The 17,500-nt window shown below is 46.7% G+C and overlaps 1 protein-coding gene across 1 annotated transcript in view; it reads right to left on the bottom strand.

Annotated features, from left to right (window-relative positions):
• The window catches only part of ehbp1 (EH domain binding protein 1), a 447,197-nt gene that overhangs the window by 321,288 nt on the left and 108,409 nt on the right, over positions 1-17,500 (bottom strand). The window contains 1 exon segment of the mRNA XM_065022884.1: positions 9,255-9,436. Coding sequence (XP_064878956.1) covers positions 9,255-9,436 — 182 coding nt within the window.

Genomic DNA, 17,500 nt, shown 5'->3' with positions numbered 1-17,500 from the left:
GAGAGAACAGAGAGAGAGAACAGAGAGAGAGAGAGAGAGAGAGAGAGAGAGAGAGAGAGAGAGAAAATATGGATCCATTGAATGAGAGATATTCTCATTCTGAAGCTGAGGGTGACTAGAGGTTGACTGGTGCTATACAGAGACTGGTATTATACTGAGACTGGTATTATACTGAGACTGGTATTATACTGAGACTGGTATTACACACTGAGACTGGTATTACACACTGAGACTGGTATTACATACTGAGACTGGTATTACACTGAGACTGGTATTATACTGAGACTGGTATTATACTGAGACTGGTATTATACTGAGACTGGTATTACACACTGAGACTGGTATTACACTGAGACTGGTATTATACTGAGACTGGTATTACACTGAGACTGGTATTATACTGAGACTGGTATTACACACTGAGACTGGTATTACACTGAGACTGGTATTATACTGAGACTGGTATTATACTGAGACTGGTATTATACTGAGACTGGTATTACACACTGAGACTGGTATTACACACTGAGACTGGTATTATACTGAGACTGGTATTATACTGAGACTGGTATTATACTGAGACTGGTATTATACTGAGACTGGTATTACACACTGAGACTGGTATTACACTGAGACTGGTATTATACTGAGACTGGTATTACACTGAGACTGGTATTATACTGAGACTGGTATTATACTGAGACTGGTATTATACTGAGACTGGTATTATACTGAGACTGGTATTATACTGAGACTGGTATTATACTGAGACTGGTATTATACTGAGACTGGTATTACACACTGAGACTGGTATTACACTGAGACTGGTATTATACTGAGACTGGTATTACACTGAGACTGGTATTATACTGAGACTGGTATTATACTGAGACTGGTATTATACTGAGACTGGTATTACACACAGAGACTGGTATTACACACAGATACTGGTATTACACTGAGACTGGTATTACACTGAGACTGGTATTACACTGAGACTGGTATTACACACTGAGACTGGTATTATACTGAGACTGGTATTATACTGAGACTGGTATTATACTGAGACTGGTATTATACTGAGACTGGTATTACATACTGAGACTGGTATTACATACTGAGACTGGTATTACATACTGAGACTGGTATTACACACTGAGACTGGTATTACATACTGAGACTGGTATTACATACTGAGACTGGTATTACATACTGAGACTGGTATTACACACTGAGACTGGTATTACATACTGAGACTGGTATTACACACTGAGACTGGTATTACACACTGAGACTGGTATTACATACTGAGACTGGTATTACATACTGAGACTGGTATTATACAGAGACTGGTATTATACTGAGACTGGTATTACATACTGAGACTGGTATTATACTGAGACTGGTATTATACACTGAGACTGGTATTATACACTGAGACTGGTATTACACACTGAGACTGGTATTACACACTGAGACTGGTATTACACACTGAGACTGGTATTATACTGAGACTGGTATTATACACTGAGACTGGTATTATACACTGAGACTGGTATTATACTGAGACTGGTATTACACTGAGACTGGTATTACACACTGAGACTGGTATTACACACTGAGACTGGTATTATACTGAGACTGGTATTACACACTGAGACTGGTATTATACTGAGACTGGTATTATACTGAGACTGGTATTATACTGAGACTGGTATTACACACTGAGACTGGTATTATATACTGAGACTGGTATTATACTGAGACTGGTATTACATACTGAGACTGGTATTATATACTGAGACTGGTATTATACTGAGACTGGCATTACACACTGAGACTGGTATTACACACTGAGACTGGTATTATACACTGAGACTGGTATTATACACTGAGACTGGTATTACACACTGAGACTGGTATTACACACTGAGACTGGTATTACACACTGAGACTGGTATTACACACTGAGACTGGTATTATACTGAGACTGGTATTATACTGAGACTGGCATTACACACTGAGACTGGTATTATACACTGAGACTGGTATTATACTGAGACTGGTATTATACTGAGACTGGTATTATACACTGAGACTGGTATTATACACTGAGACTGGAATTATACTGAGACTGGTATTATACTGAGACTGGTATTATACACTGAGACTGGTATTACACACTGAGACTGGTATTATACTGAGACTGGTATTACACACAGAGACTGGTATTACATACTGAGACTGGTATTATACTGAGACTGGTATTATACACTGAGACTGGTATTACACACTGAGACTGGTATTACACACAGAGACTGGTATTATACTGAGACTGGTATTATACTGAGACTGGTATTATACACTGAGACTGGTATTACATACTGAGACTGGTATTATATACTGAGACTGGTATTATACTGAGACTGGCATTACACACTGAGACTGGTATTATACACTGAGACTGGTATTATACACTGAGACTGGTATTATACTGAGACTGGTATTATACTGAGACTGGTATTACACACTGAGACTGGCATTATACACTGAGACTGGTATTATACTGGGACTGGCATTACACACTGAGACTGGCATTACACACTGAGACTGGTATTACACACTGAGACTGGTATTACATACTGAGACTGGTTTTATACACTGAGACTGGTATTATACTGAGACTGGTATTATACTGAGACTGGTATTATACACTGAGACTGGTATTATACTGAGACTGGTATTATACTGAGACTGGTATTATACACTGAGACTGGTATTATACTGAGACTGGTATTACATACTGAGACTGGTATTATACACTGAGACTGGTATTACATACTGAGACTGGTATTATACACTGAGACTGGTATTACATACTGAGACTGGTATTATACACTGAGACTGGTATTATACTGAGACTGGCATTACACACTGAGACTGGCATTACACACTGAGACTGGCATTACACACTGAGACTGGTATTACATACTGAGACTGGTATTATACTGAGACTGGTATTATACTGAGACTGGTATTACACTGAGACTGGTATTACACTGAGACTGGTATTATACTGAGACTGGTATTATATACTGAGACTGGTATTACACACTGAGACTGGTATTACACACTGAGACTGGTATTACACACTGAGACTGGTATTATACTGAGACTGGTATTACACACTGAGACTGGTATTATACTGAGACTGGTATTACACACTGAGACTGGTATTATACTGAGACTGGTATTACATACTGAGACTGGTATTATACACTGAGACTGGTATTATACTGAGACTGGTATTACACACAGAGACTGGTATTATACTGAGACTGGTATTACACACTGAGACTGGTATTACATACTGAGACTGGTATTACATACTGAGACTGGTATTACACACTGAGACTGGTATTACACACTGAGACTGGTATTACACACTGAGACTGGTATTATACTGAGACTGGTATTACACACAGAGACTGGTATTACACACAGAGACTGGTATTACATACTGAGACTGGTATTACACACAGAGACTGGTATTACATACTGAGACTGGTATTACACACAGAGACTGGTATTACACACTGAGACTGGTATTACACACTGAGACTGGTATTATACACTGAGACTAGTATTATACACTGAGACTGGTATTATACTAAGACTGGTATTATACACTGAGACTGGTATTATACACTGAGACTGGTATTATACACTGAGACTGGTATTATACACTGAGACTGGTATTATACTGGGCCTGGTATTATACTGAGACTGGTATTATACACTGAGACTGGTATTATACACTGAGACTGGTATTACATACTGAGACTGGTATTACACTGAGACTGGTATTATACACTGAGACTGGTATTATACACTGAGACTGGTATTATACACTGAGACTGGTATTACATACTGAGACTGGTATTACACTGAGACTGGTATTATACACTGAGACTGGTATTATACACTGAGACTGGTATTACATACTGAGACTGGTATTACACACTGAGACTGGTATTACACACTGAGACGGGTATTATACTGAGACTGGTATTACACACAGAGACTGGTATTACACACTGAGACTGGTATTACACACTGAGACTGGTATTACACACTGAGACTGGTATTACACTGAGACTGGTATTACACACTGAGACTGGTATTATACACTGAGACTGGTATTATACTGAGACTGGTATTACACACAGAGACTGGTATTATACTGAGACTGGTATTACACACTGAGACTGGTATTACATACTGAGACTGGTATTACATACTGAGACTGGTATTACACACTGAGACTGGTATTACACACTGAGACTGGTATTACACACTGAGACTGGTATTATACTGAGACTGGTATTACACACAGAGACTGGTATTACACACAGAGACTGGTATTACATACTGAGACTGGTATTACACACAGAGACTGGTATTACACACTGAGACTGGTATTACACACAGAGACTGGTATTACACACTGAGACTGGTATTATACACTGAGACTGGTATTATACTGAGACTGGTATTATACACTGAGACTGGTATTATACTGAGACTGGTATTATACACTGAGACTGGTATTATACACTGAGACTGGTATTATACACTGAGACTGGTATTATACACTGAGACTGGTATTATACTGAGACTGGTATTATACTGAGACTGGTATTATACACTGAGACTGGTATTATACACTGAGACTGGTATTATACACTGAGACTGGTATTACATACTGAGACTGGTATTACACTGAGACTGGTATTATACACTGAGACTGGTATTATACACTGAGACTGGTATTACACACTGAGACTGGTATTACACACTGAGACTGGTATTACACACTGAGACTGGTATTATACTGAGACTGGTATTACACACAGAGACTGGTATTACACACTGAGACTGGTATTACACACTGAGACTGGTATTACACACTGAGACTGGTATTACACACCGAGACTGGTATTACACACTGAGACTGGTATTACACACTGAGACTGGTATTATACACTGAGACTGGTATTACACTGAGACTGGTATTACACTGAGACTGGTATTACACTGAGACTGGTATTACACACAGAGACTGGTATTATACTGAGACTGGTATTACACTGAGACTGGTATTACACTGAGACTGGTATTACACACTGAGACTGGTATTATACTGAGACTGGTATTACACACTGAGACTGGTATTACACACTGAGACTGGTATTATAGACTGGTATTATACTGAGACTGGTATTATACTGAGACTGGTATTATACTGAGACTGGTATTATACACTGAGACTGGTATTATACTGAGACTGGTATTACACTGAGACTGGTATTACACACTGAGACTGGTATTATACACTGAGACTGGTATTATACTGAGACTGGTATTATACTGAGACTGGTATTACACACAGAGACTGGTATTATACTGAGACTGGTATTATACAGAGACTGGTATTATACTGAGACTGGTATTATACTGAGACTGGTATTATACACTGAGACTGGTATTACACTGAGACTGGTATTATACTGAGACTGGTATTATACTGAGACTGGTATTATACTGAGACTGGTATTACATACTGAGACTGGTATTATACACTGAGACTGGTATTATACTGAGACTGGTATTACACACTGAGACTGGTATTATACACTGAGACTGGTATTATACTGAGACTGGTATTATACTGAGACTGGTATTATACTGAGACTGGTATTATACACTGAGACTGGTATTACACACAGAGACTGGTATTATACTGAGACTGGTATTATACTGAGACTGGTATTATACTGAGACTGGTATTACACACTGAGACTGGTATTATACTGAGACTGGTATTACACACTGAGACTGGTATTATACACTGAGACTGGTATTACACTGAGACTGGTATTATACTGAGACTGGTATTATACTGAGACTGGTATTATACTGAGACTGGTATTACATACTGAGACTGGTATTATACACTGAGACTGGTATTATACTGAGACTGGTATTACACACTGAGACTGGTATTATACACTGAGACTGGTATTATATTGAGACTGGTATTATACTGAGACTGGTATTATACTGAGACTGGTATTATACACTGAGACTGGTATTACACACAGAGACTGGTATTATACTGAGACTGGTATTATACTGAGACTGGTATTATACTGAGACTGGTATTACACACTGAGACTGGTATTATACTGAGACTGGTATTACACACTGAGACTGGTATTACACACTGAGACTGGTATTACATACTGAAACTGGTATTACATACTGAGACTGGTATTACATACTGAGACTGGTATTACACACTGAGACTGGTATTACACACAGAGACTGGTATTACACACAGAGACTGGTATTATACTGAGACTGGTATTATACTGAGACTGGTATTACACTGAGACTGGTATTACACACAGACTGGTATTACACACAGACTGGTATTACACACTGAGACTGGTATTACACACAGACTGGTATTACACACAGACTGGTATTATACTGAGACTGGTATTATACTGAGACTGGTATTACACACTGAGACTGGTATTATACACTGAGACTGGTATTACACACTGAGACTGGTATTACACACTGAGACTGGTATTACACTGAGACTGGTATTACACACTGAGACTGGTATTACACACTGAGACTGGTATTACACTGAGACTGGTATTACACACTGAGACTGGTATTATCGTCCTGTTTGTATTGTGGAAGGCAGGAGAACGTTAGCAGAAATCACAAACACTCTCTATTCCTTTCTTCTGCCGTTGCTCTCTATCGAGTGCAGGAAATGGAATACGTATAGACTGTATCCACTTAACAGAAGAGAGGGAGAGAGAGGAGGGGGAGAACAACAGAAGAGAGGGAGAGAGAGAGGAGGGTGAGAACAACAGAAGAGAGGGAGAGAGAGAGAGGAGGGTGAGAACAACAGAAGAGAGGGAGAGAGAGAGGAGGGGGAGAACAACAGAAGAGAGGGAGAGAGAGAGGAGGGGGAGAACAACAGAAGAGAGGGAGAGAGAGAGGAGGGTGAGAACAACAGAAGAGAGGGAGAGAGAGAGGAGGGGGAGAACAACAGAAGAGAGGGAGAGAGAGAGGAGGGTGAGAACAACAGAAGAGAGGGAGAGAGAGAGGAGGGGGAGAACAACAGAAGAGAGGGAGAGAGAGGAGGGTGAGAACAACAGAAGAGAGGGAGAGAGAGAGAGGAGGGGGAGAACAACAGAAGAGAGAGAGAGGAGGGTGAGAACAACAGAAGAGAGGGAGAGAGAAAGAGGAGGGTGAGAACAACAGAAGAGAGGGAGAGAGAGAGGAGGGTGAGAACAACAGAAGAGAGGGAGAGAGAGAGAGGAGGGTGAGAACAACAGAAGAGAGGGAGAGAGAGAGGAGGGTGAGAACAACAGAAGAGAGGGAGAGAGAGAGGAGGGTGAGAACAACAAAAGAGAGGGAGAGAGAGAGGAGGGGGAGAACAACAGAAGAGAGGGAGAGAGAGAGAGGAGGGGAGAACAACAGAAGAGAGGGAGAGAGAGAGAGGAGGGGAGAACAACAGAAGAGAGGGAGAGAGAGAGAGGAGGGTGAGAACAACAGAAGAGAGGGAGAGAGAGAGGAGGGTGAGAACAACAGAAGAGAGGGAGAGAGAGGAGGGGGAGAACAACAGAAGAGAGGGAGAGAGAGAGGAGGGGGAGAACAACAGAAGAGAGGGAGAGAGAGAGGAGGGGGAGAACAACAGAAGAAGAGAGGGAGGGGAGAACAACAGAGAGAGAGGTGAGAACAACAGAAGAGAGGAGAGAGAGAGAGGAGGGGAGAACAACAGAGAGAGAGAAGAGGAGGGTGAGAACAACAGAAGAGAGGGAGAGAGAGAGGAGGGGGAGAACAACAGAAGAGAGGGAGAGAGAGAGGAGGGAGAACAACAGAAGAGAGGGAGAGAGAGAGGAGGGTGAGAACAACAGAAGAGAGGGAGAGAGAGGAGGGGGAGAACAACAGAAGAGAGGGAGAGTGAGAACAACAGAAGAGAGGGAGAGAACAACAGAAGAGAGGGAGAGAAAGAGGAGGGTGAGAACAACAGAAGAGAGGGAGAGAGAGAGGAGGGGGAGAACAACAGAAGAGAGGGAGAGAGAGAGGAGGGGGAGAACAACAGAAGAGAGGGAGAGAGAGAGGAGGGTGAGAACAACAGAAGAGAGGGAGAGAGAGAGAGGAGGGGAGAACAACAGAAGAGAGGGAGAGAGGGAGAGAGAGGAGGGGGAGAACAACAGAAGAGGGGAGAGAGAGAGAGGGGGGAGAACAACAGAAGAGAGGGAGAGAGAGAGGAGGGGGAGAACAACAGAAGAGAGGGAGAGAGAGAGAGGAGGGGAGAACAACAGAAGAGAGAGAGAGAGAGGAGGGGAGAACAACAGAAGAGAGGGAGAGGAGGGTGAGAACAACAGAAGAGAGGGAGAGAGAGAGAGGAGGGGGAGAACAACAGAAGAGAGAGAGAGGAGGGTGAGAACAACAGAAGAGAGGGAGAGAGAGAGGAGGGGAGAACAACAGAAGAGAGGGGAGAGAGAGGTGAGAACAACAGAAGAGAGGGAGAGAGAGAGGAGGGGAGAACAACAGAAAGAGGGAGAGAGAAGAGGAGGGGAGAACAACAGAGAGAGAGAGAGGAGGGAGAACAACAGAAGAGAGGGGGAGAGAGAGGGAGAACAACAGAAGAGAGGGAGAGAGAGAGGGGGAGAACAACAGAAGAGAGGGAGAGAGAGAGGAGGGGGAGAACAACAGAAGAGAGGGAGAGAGGGAGAGAGAGGAGGGTGAGAACAACAGAAGAGAGGGAGAGAGAGAGGAGGGTGAGAACAACAGAAGAGAGGGAGAGAGAGAGGAGGGTGAGAACAACAGAAGAGAGGGAGAGAGAGAGGAGGGTGAGAACAACAGAAGAGAGAGAGAGAGAGGAGGGTGAGAACAACAGTAGAGAGAGAGAGGAGGGTGAGAACAACAGAAGAGAGGGAGAGAGAGAGGAGGGGGAGAACAACAGAAGGGGAAGTAGGAAGACAGACAAGGGAAATAAACGGAGATAGGAACTGATATGGAAGAAAGAGAAGAAGACCAGAGTAGTAAAATACAAGTTCAAGGAGGAGAGATGTTTAGAGGGCTAGATTTGGGGGGGTTGACTTTTGTGAAGGGAGCATATTTACGTGGCTTTGCCGTGTGTGTGTGTGTGGACTTACGTGGCCTTGCCCTCACGGAGGAAGATGCAGGAGAGGGAGAACTGTAGCGTGGCAGACACCACCTTCTTTGAGAGGGGCTTGAACTTGAGCTTGACGTCAGTCTGTGTGGGCATGGGGCTGGCATACTGCTTCATGTTGATGCTGCTGCTAGCCAGAGCCTTTCTACGACCTGAAGGAGACTCCTGAGAGATGGAGGGAGAGAGAGAGAGGGGGAGGGAGGGTAGAGAGGGGAGGGAGGTAGGGAGAGAGGTAGGGAGGGAGGTAGGGAGAGAGAGAGGGAGGGAGGGAGGGAGGGAGGGAGGGAGGGAGGGAGGGAGGGAGAGTAGAGAGGGGAGGGAGGTAGGGAGAGAGGTAGGGAGAGGGGTAGGGAGAGGGGTAGGGAGAGTAGAGAGGGGAGAGAGGTGGGGAGAGAGGTAGGGAGAGAGGTAGGGAGAGAAGGCGGGAGGGAGAGAAGGCGGGAGGGAGGGAGGGAGGGAGGGAGGGAGGGAGGGATAAACACTTGTTAAAATCTGGTGGATAGATTGAAGGAGTTTTGTGCTGATGGAATGTCTAATAAAGGAGTCATATTCTATTCTGTCACCATCCCTCTACTTCCCACAGCCCCTTCCCAGTGGCACCACATCTGAAACCATTAGACAGCTGGAGAGAATAATGGCATAAAGGCCCATTAGTAAAACTACCATACCAATCCAAACCCATTCTGATCTTCCAAAGTGCCTCCAGGTAGGAGCTAGGGGCCGATATGGAACTGGGCCCATGTCACCCCAGCTCTGGTAAAAGGCATCATGGGAATGGAACTAGAGAAGACCGATGTCGTGTGTTGTTCGCTCTTCACACAACACATGGAAATAAATCATGAAATGTCTTAGAGGGGGGTGACAACTTGGAAGTGAAAAATAGGCCAGCAGCTGATAGGCCAGAAGCTAACAGGCCAGCAGCTGATAGGCCAGAAGCTAACGGGCCAGAAGCTAACGGGCCAGAAGCTAACGGGCCAGAAGCTAACGGGCCAGAAGCTAACGGGCCAGCAGCTAACAGGCCAGAAGCTAATAGGCCAGAAGCTAACAGGCCAGCAGCTGATAGGCCAGCAGCTAACGGGCCAGCAGCTGATAGGCCAGAAGCTAACAGGCCAGCAGCTCATAGGCCAGAAGCTAACAGTTCAGCAGCTCATAGGCCAGAAGCTAACAGGCCAGCAGCTCATAGGCCAGAAGCTAACAGGCCAGAAGCTAACAGGCCACCAGCTAACAGGCCAGCAGCTGATAGGCCAGAAGCTAACAGGCCAGAAGCCAACAGGCCAGAAGCTAAAAGGCCAGCAGCTGATAGGCCAGAAGCCAACAGGCCAGAAGCTAAAAGGCCAGCAGCTGATAGGCCAGAAGCTAACAGGCCAGAAGCTAACAGGCCAGCAGCTGATAGGCCAGAAGCTAAGTCTTGTCAGAATTCTAGATAAGGAACAAAACACACCCACACAGTTACGCCCAAAGATTTGGAAACCAAACAGTTGGGCTCCAAAAAACACTGATACATCTGGTCTCTCTCTCCTCTAGGTGTAAAACACTGATACATCTGGTCTCTCTCTCCTCTAGGTGTAAAACACTGATAGATCTAGTATCTCTCTCCTCTAGGTGTAAAACACTGATACATCTGGTCTCTCTCTCCTCTAGGTGTAAAACACTGATACATCTCGTCTCTCTCCTCTAGGTGTAAAACACTGATACATCTAGTCTCTCTCTCCTCTAGGTGTAAAACACTGATACATCTGGTCTCTCTCTCCTCTAGGTGTAAAACACTGATACATCTGGTCTCTCTCTCCTCTAGGTGTAAAACACTGATACATCTGGTCTCTCTCTCCTCTAGGTGTAAAACACTGATACATCTGGTCTCTCTCTACTCTAGGTGTAAAACACTGATACATCTGGTCTCTCTCTCCTCTAGGTGTAAAACACTGATACATCTGGTCTCTCTCTCCTCTAGGTGTAAAACACTGATACATCTGGTCTCTCTCTCCTCTAGCTGTAAAACACTGATACATCTGGTCTCTCTCTCCTCTAGGTGTAAAACACTGATACATCTGGTCTCTCTCTCCTCTAGCTGTAAAACACTGATACATCTGGTCTCTCTCTCCTCTAGGTGTAAAACACTGACACATCTGGTCTCTCTCTCCTCTAGGTGTAAAACACTGATACATCTGGTCTCTCTCTCCTCTAGGTGTAAAACACTGATACATCTGGTCTCTCTCTCCTCTAGGTGTAAAACACTGATACATCTGGTCTCTCTCTCCTCTAGGTGTAAAACACTGATACATCTGGTCTCTCTCTCCTCTAGGTGTAAAACACTGACACATCTGGTCTCTCTCTCCTCTAGGTGTAAAACACTGATACATCTGGTCTCTCTCTCCTCTAGGTGTAAAACACTGATACATCTGGTCTCTCTCTCCTCTAGGTGTAAAACACTGATACATCTAGTATCTCTCTCCTCTGGGTGTAAAACACTGATACATCTGGTCTCTCTCTCCTCTAGGTGTAAAACACTGATACATCTCGTCTCTCTCCTCTAGGTGTAAAACACTGATACATCTGGTCTCTCTCTCCTCTAGGTGTAAAACACTGATACATCTGGTCTCTCTCTCCTCTAGGTGTAAAACACTGATACATCTAGTATCTCTCTCCTCTGGGTGTAAAACACTGATACATCTGGTCTCTCTCTCCTCTAGGTGTAAAACACTGATACATCTCGTCTCTCTCCTCTAGGTGTAAAACACTGATACATCTAGTCTCTCTCTCCTCTAGGTGTAAAACACTGATACATCTGGTCTCTCTCTCCTCTAGGTGTAAAACACTGATACATCTAGTCTCTCTCCTCTAGGTGTAGAGCTCTGTCTTGCTGTCAGAGAACAGAGGACCTCCATGCTGTCAGAGAACAGAGGACCTCCATGCTGTCAGAGAACAGAGGACCTCCATGCTGTCAGAGAACAGAGGACCTCCATGCTGTCAGAGAACAGAGGACCTCCATGCTGCCTCGCTGAACAGAGGACCTCCATGCTGCCTCGCTGAACAGAGGACCTCCATGCTGCCTCGCTGAACAGAGGACCTCCATGCTGCCTCGCTGAACAGAGGACCTCCATGCTGTCAGAGAACAGAGGACCTCCATGCTGCCTCGCTGAACAGAGGACCTCCATGCTGCCTCGCTGAACAGAGGACCTCCATGCTGCCAGAGAACAGAGGACCTCCATGCTGCCTCGCTGAACAGATGACCTCCATGCTGTCTCGCTGAACAGAGGACCTCCATGCTGTCAGAGAACAGAGGAACTCCATGCTGTCAGAGAACAGAGGACCTCCATGCTGTCAGAGAACAGAGGACCTCCATGCTGTCAGAGAACAGAGGACCTCCATGCTGCCTCGCTGAACAGAGGACCTCCATGCTGTCAGAGAACAGAGGACCTCCATGCTGCCTCGCTGAACAGAGGACCTCCATGCTGTCAGAGAACAGAGGACCTCCATGCTGCCAGAGAACAGAGGACCTCCATGCTGCCTCGCTGAACAGAGGACCTCCATGCTGTCAGAGAACAGAGGACCTCCATACTGTCAGAGAACAGAGGACCTCCATGCTGTCAGAGAACAGAGGACCTCCATGCTGTCAGAGAACAGAGGACCTCCATGCTGCCTCGCTGAACAGAGGACCTCCATGCTGTCAGAGAACAGAGGACCTCCATGCTGCCTCGCTGAACAGATGACCTCCATGCTGTCAGAGAACAGAGGACCTCCATGCTGCCTTGCTGAACAGAGGACCTCCATGCTGCCTTGCTGAACAGAGGACCTCCATGCTGCCTCGCTGAACAGAGGATCTCCATGCTGTCAGAGAACAGAGGACCTCCATGCTGCCTCGCTGAACAGAGGACCTCCATGCTGTCAGAGAACAGAGGACCTCCATGCTGTCAGAGAACAGAGGACCTCCATGCTGTCAGAGAACAGAGGACCTCCATGCTGCCTCGCTGAACAGAGGACCTCCATGCTGTCAGAGAACAGAGGACCTCCATGCTGTCAGAGAACAGAGGACCTCCATGCTGCCTCGCTGAACAGAGGACCTCCATGCTGCCTCGCTGAACAGAGGACCTCCATGCTGTCAGAGAACAGAGGACCTCCATGCTGCCTCGCTGAACAGAGGACCTCCATGCTGCCTTGCTGAACAGAGGACCTCCATGCTGCCTCGCTGTGTTGATAGGACACCCGGGGTCATTCTACCTTCTCTCTTTCTCTCCCCGCTCGCTCACTTTTCTTTCTCTCTCGTCGGTCTTGTGTCCTGGAAGCGCTGCCTGGAGTTGTTAGTTAAATAACTGTCTTTGGGGAACTGTGTGTTGGGAGGGAGTGTGTGTGTCAACTCTATCCAGCATAATAACTGTCTTTGGGGAACTGTGTGTTGGGAGGGAGTGTGTGTGTGTCAACTCTATCCAGCATAATAACTGAAGACTGCAGCTAAGTCTTGTCAGTATTCTAGATAGGGAACAACACACAGGACAAATGAAGCGTCTGTCAGACAACTGAATCTCTCTCCATCTCACTGTCTGTCTCTCTCCATCTCTCTCTCCATCTCACTGTGTCTCTCTTAATCTCTCTCTCCATCTCACTGTCTGTCTCTCTCCATCTCACTGTCTCTCTTTAGTCTCTCTCCATCTCACTGTGTCTCTCTTAATCTCTCTCTCCATCTCACTGTCTGTCTCTCTCCATCTCTCTCTCCATCTCACTGTGTCTCTCTTAATCTCTCTCTCCATCTCACTGTCTGTCTCTCTCCATCTCACTGTGTCTCTCTTAATCTCTCTCTCCATCTCACTGTCTGTCTCTCTCCATCTCTCTCTCCATCTCACGGTGTCTCTCTTAATCTCTCTCTCCATCTCACTGTCTGTCTCTCTCCATCTCACTATGTCTCTCTTAATCTCTCTCTCCATCTCACTGTCTGTCTCTCTCCATCTCACTGTCTCTCTTTAGTCTCTCTCCATCTCACTGTGTCTCTCTTAATCTCTCTCTCCATCTCACTGTCTGTCTCTCTCCATCTCACTGTCTCTCTATTCATCTCTCTCTCCATCTCACTGTCTGTGTCTCTCCATCTCACTGTCTGTCTCTCTCCATCTCACTGTGTCTCTCCATATCACTGTGTCTCTTTAGTCTCTCTTCATATCACTGTCTGTCTCTCTTCATCTCTCTCTCTCCTCTCACTGTCTCTTTTCATCTCTCTCTCTCTCCTCTCACTGTCTGTCTCTCTCCATCTCACTGTGTCTCTATTCATCTCACTGTGTCTCTATTCATCTCTCTCTCTCATCTCACTGTCTCTCTCTTCATCTCTCTCTCTCTCATCTCACTGTCTCTCTCTTCATCTCTCTCTCTCATCTCACTGTCTCTCTCTTCATCTCTCTCTCATCTCACTGTCTCTCTCTTCATCTCTCTCTCTCATCTCACTGTCTCTCTCTTCATCTCTCTCTCTCATCTCACTGTCTCTCTCTTCTCACTGTCTCTCTCTTCATCTCTCTCTCTCATCTCACTGTCTCTCTCTTCATCTCTCTCTCTCATCTCACTGTGTCTCTCTTCATCTCTCTCTCTCATCTCACTGTGTCTCTCTCATCTCACTGTGTCTCTCTCATCTCACTGTCTCTCTCTCATCTCACTGTCTCTCTCTCATCTCACTGTCTCTCTCTCATCTCACTGTCTCTCTCATCTCACTGTGTCTCTCTCCATCTCACTGTGTCTCTCTTCATCTCTCTCTCTCATCTCACTGTCTCTCTCTTCATCTCTCTCTCTCATCTCACTGTCTCTCTCTCATCTCACTGTCTCTCTCTTCATCTCTCTCTCTCATCTCACTGTGTCTCTCTCATCTCACTGTCTCTCTCATCTCACTGTGTCTCTCTCCATCTCACTGTGTCTCTCTTCATCTCTCTCTCTCATCTCACTGTCTCTCTCTTCATCTCTCTCTCTCATCTCACTGTCTCTCTCTCCAAATCAAATCAAATTTATTTATATAGCCCTTCGTACATCAGCTGATATCTCAAAGTGCTGTACAGAAACCCAGCCTAAAACCCAAAACAGCAAGCAATGCAGGTGTAAAAGCACACACATCCATCTCACTGTGTCTCTCTTCATCTCTCTCTCTCATCTCACTGTCTGTCTCTTCATCTCTCATCTATTGATGCGTTCATAACATGTCATGGATGTTATTAAATTAATAGACATACATATTGCTCAGAGAGGGATGACAGGAGAGCAGAAAAACACACCTACAATTCCAATTGGAACTGAAAAAGCAAAGGAACCACACTGGCAAACCAACATCCCCCAAACACAACCCACTGCACCTTTACTCTACCAGGCCCACCTCTCCCTTCTACCCACTGCACCTTTACTCTACCAGACCCTCCTCTCCCTTCCACCCACTGCACCTTTACTCTACCAGACCCACCTCTCCCTTCCACCCACTGCACCTTTACTCTACCAGACCCACCTCTCCCTTCCACCCACTGCACCTTTACTCTACCAGACCCACCTCTCCCTTCCACCCACTGCACCATTACTCTACCAGGCCCACCTCTCCCTTCCACCCACTGCACCTTTACTCTACCAGGCCCTCCTCTCCCTTCCACCCACTGCACCATTACTCTACCAGGCCCACCTCTCCCTTCCACCCACTGCACCTTTACTCTACCAGGCCCACCTCTCCCTTCCACCCACTGCACCTTTACTCTACCAGGCCCACCTCTCCCTTCCACCCACTGCACCATTACTCTACCAGGCCCACCTCTCCCTTCCACCCACTGCACCTTTACTCTACCAGTCCCACCTCTCCCTTCCACCCACTGCACCTTTACTCTACCAGGCCCACCTCTCCCTTCCACCCACTGCACCTTTACTCTACCAGGCCCTCCTCTCCCTTCCACCCACTGCACCTTTACTCTACCAGGCCTGTCCTCTCCCTTCCACCCACTGCACCTTTACTCTACCAGACCCACCTCTCCCTTCCACCCACTGCACCTTTACTCTACCAGGCCCTCCTCTCCCTTCCACCCACTGCACCTTTACTCTACCAGGCCCTCCTCTCCCTTCCACCCACTGCACCTTCACTCTACCAGGCCCACCTCTCCCTTCCACCCACTGCACCTTTACTCTACCAGGCCCTCCTCTCCCTTCCACCCACTGCACCTTTTACCAGGCCCTCCTCTCCCTTCCACCCACTGCACCTTCACTCTACCAGACCCACCTCTCCCTTCCACCCACTGCACCTTTACTCTACCAGGCCTGTCCTCTCCCTTCCACCCACTGCACCTTTACTCTACCAGACCCACCTCTCCCTTCCACCCACTGCACCTTTACTCTACCAGGCCCTCCTCTCCCTTCCACCCACTGCACCTTTACTCTACCAGGCCCTCCTCTCCCTTCCACCCACTGCACCTTTACTCTACCAGGCCCTCCTCTCCCTTCCACCCACTGCACCTTTACTCTACCAGGCCCTCCTCTCCCTTCCACCCACTGCACCTTTACTCTACCAGGCCCACCTCTCCCTTCTACCCACTGCACCTTTACTCTACCAGGCCCACCTCTCCCTTCCACCTACTGCACCTTTACTCTACCAGACCCACCTCTCCCTTCCACCCACTGCACCTTTACTCAACCAGACCCACCTCTCCCTTCCACCCACTGCACCATTACTCTACCAGGCCCACCTCTCCCTTCCACCCACTGCACCTTTACTCTACCAGGCCCACCTCTCCCTTCCACCCACTGCACCTTTACTCTACCAGGCCCACCTCTCCCTTCCACCCACTGCACCTTTACTCTACCAGGCCCTCCTCTCCCTTCCACCCACTGCACCTTTACTCTACCAGACCCACCTCTCCCTTCCACCCACTGCACCTTTACTCTACCAGACCCACCTCTCCCTTCCACCCACTGCACCTTTACTCTACCAGGCCCACCTCTCCCTTCCACCCACTGCACCATTACTCTACCAGGCCTGTCCTCCTCTCCCTTCCACCCACTGCACCTTTACTCTACCTGGCCCTCCTCTCCCTTCCACCCACTGCACCTTTACTCTACCAGGCCCTCCTCTCCCTTCCACCCACCACCCCGCTCCTTCCTGTTTCTCTCCCTTCCATCCATCCCTCCTGCCCACCTCCTCTCCCTTCCATCCACCCCTCCTACCCACCTCCTCTCCCTTCCACCCACTGCACCTTTACTCTACCAGGCCCACCTCTCCCTTCCACCCACTGCACC

This window comes from Oncorhynchus nerka, linkage group LG10, assembly GCF_034236695.1.
Source record: "Oncorhynchus nerka isolate Pitt River linkage group LG10, Oner_Uvic_2.0, whole genome shotgun sequence".
NCBI lineage: Eukaryota > Metazoa > Chordata > Actinopteri > Salmoniformes > Salmonidae > Oncorhynchus > Oncorhynchus nerka.
The sequence above is the reverse complement of the archived record's forward strand: the minus strand, read 5'-3'. Positions and strand labels throughout refer to the sequence as shown.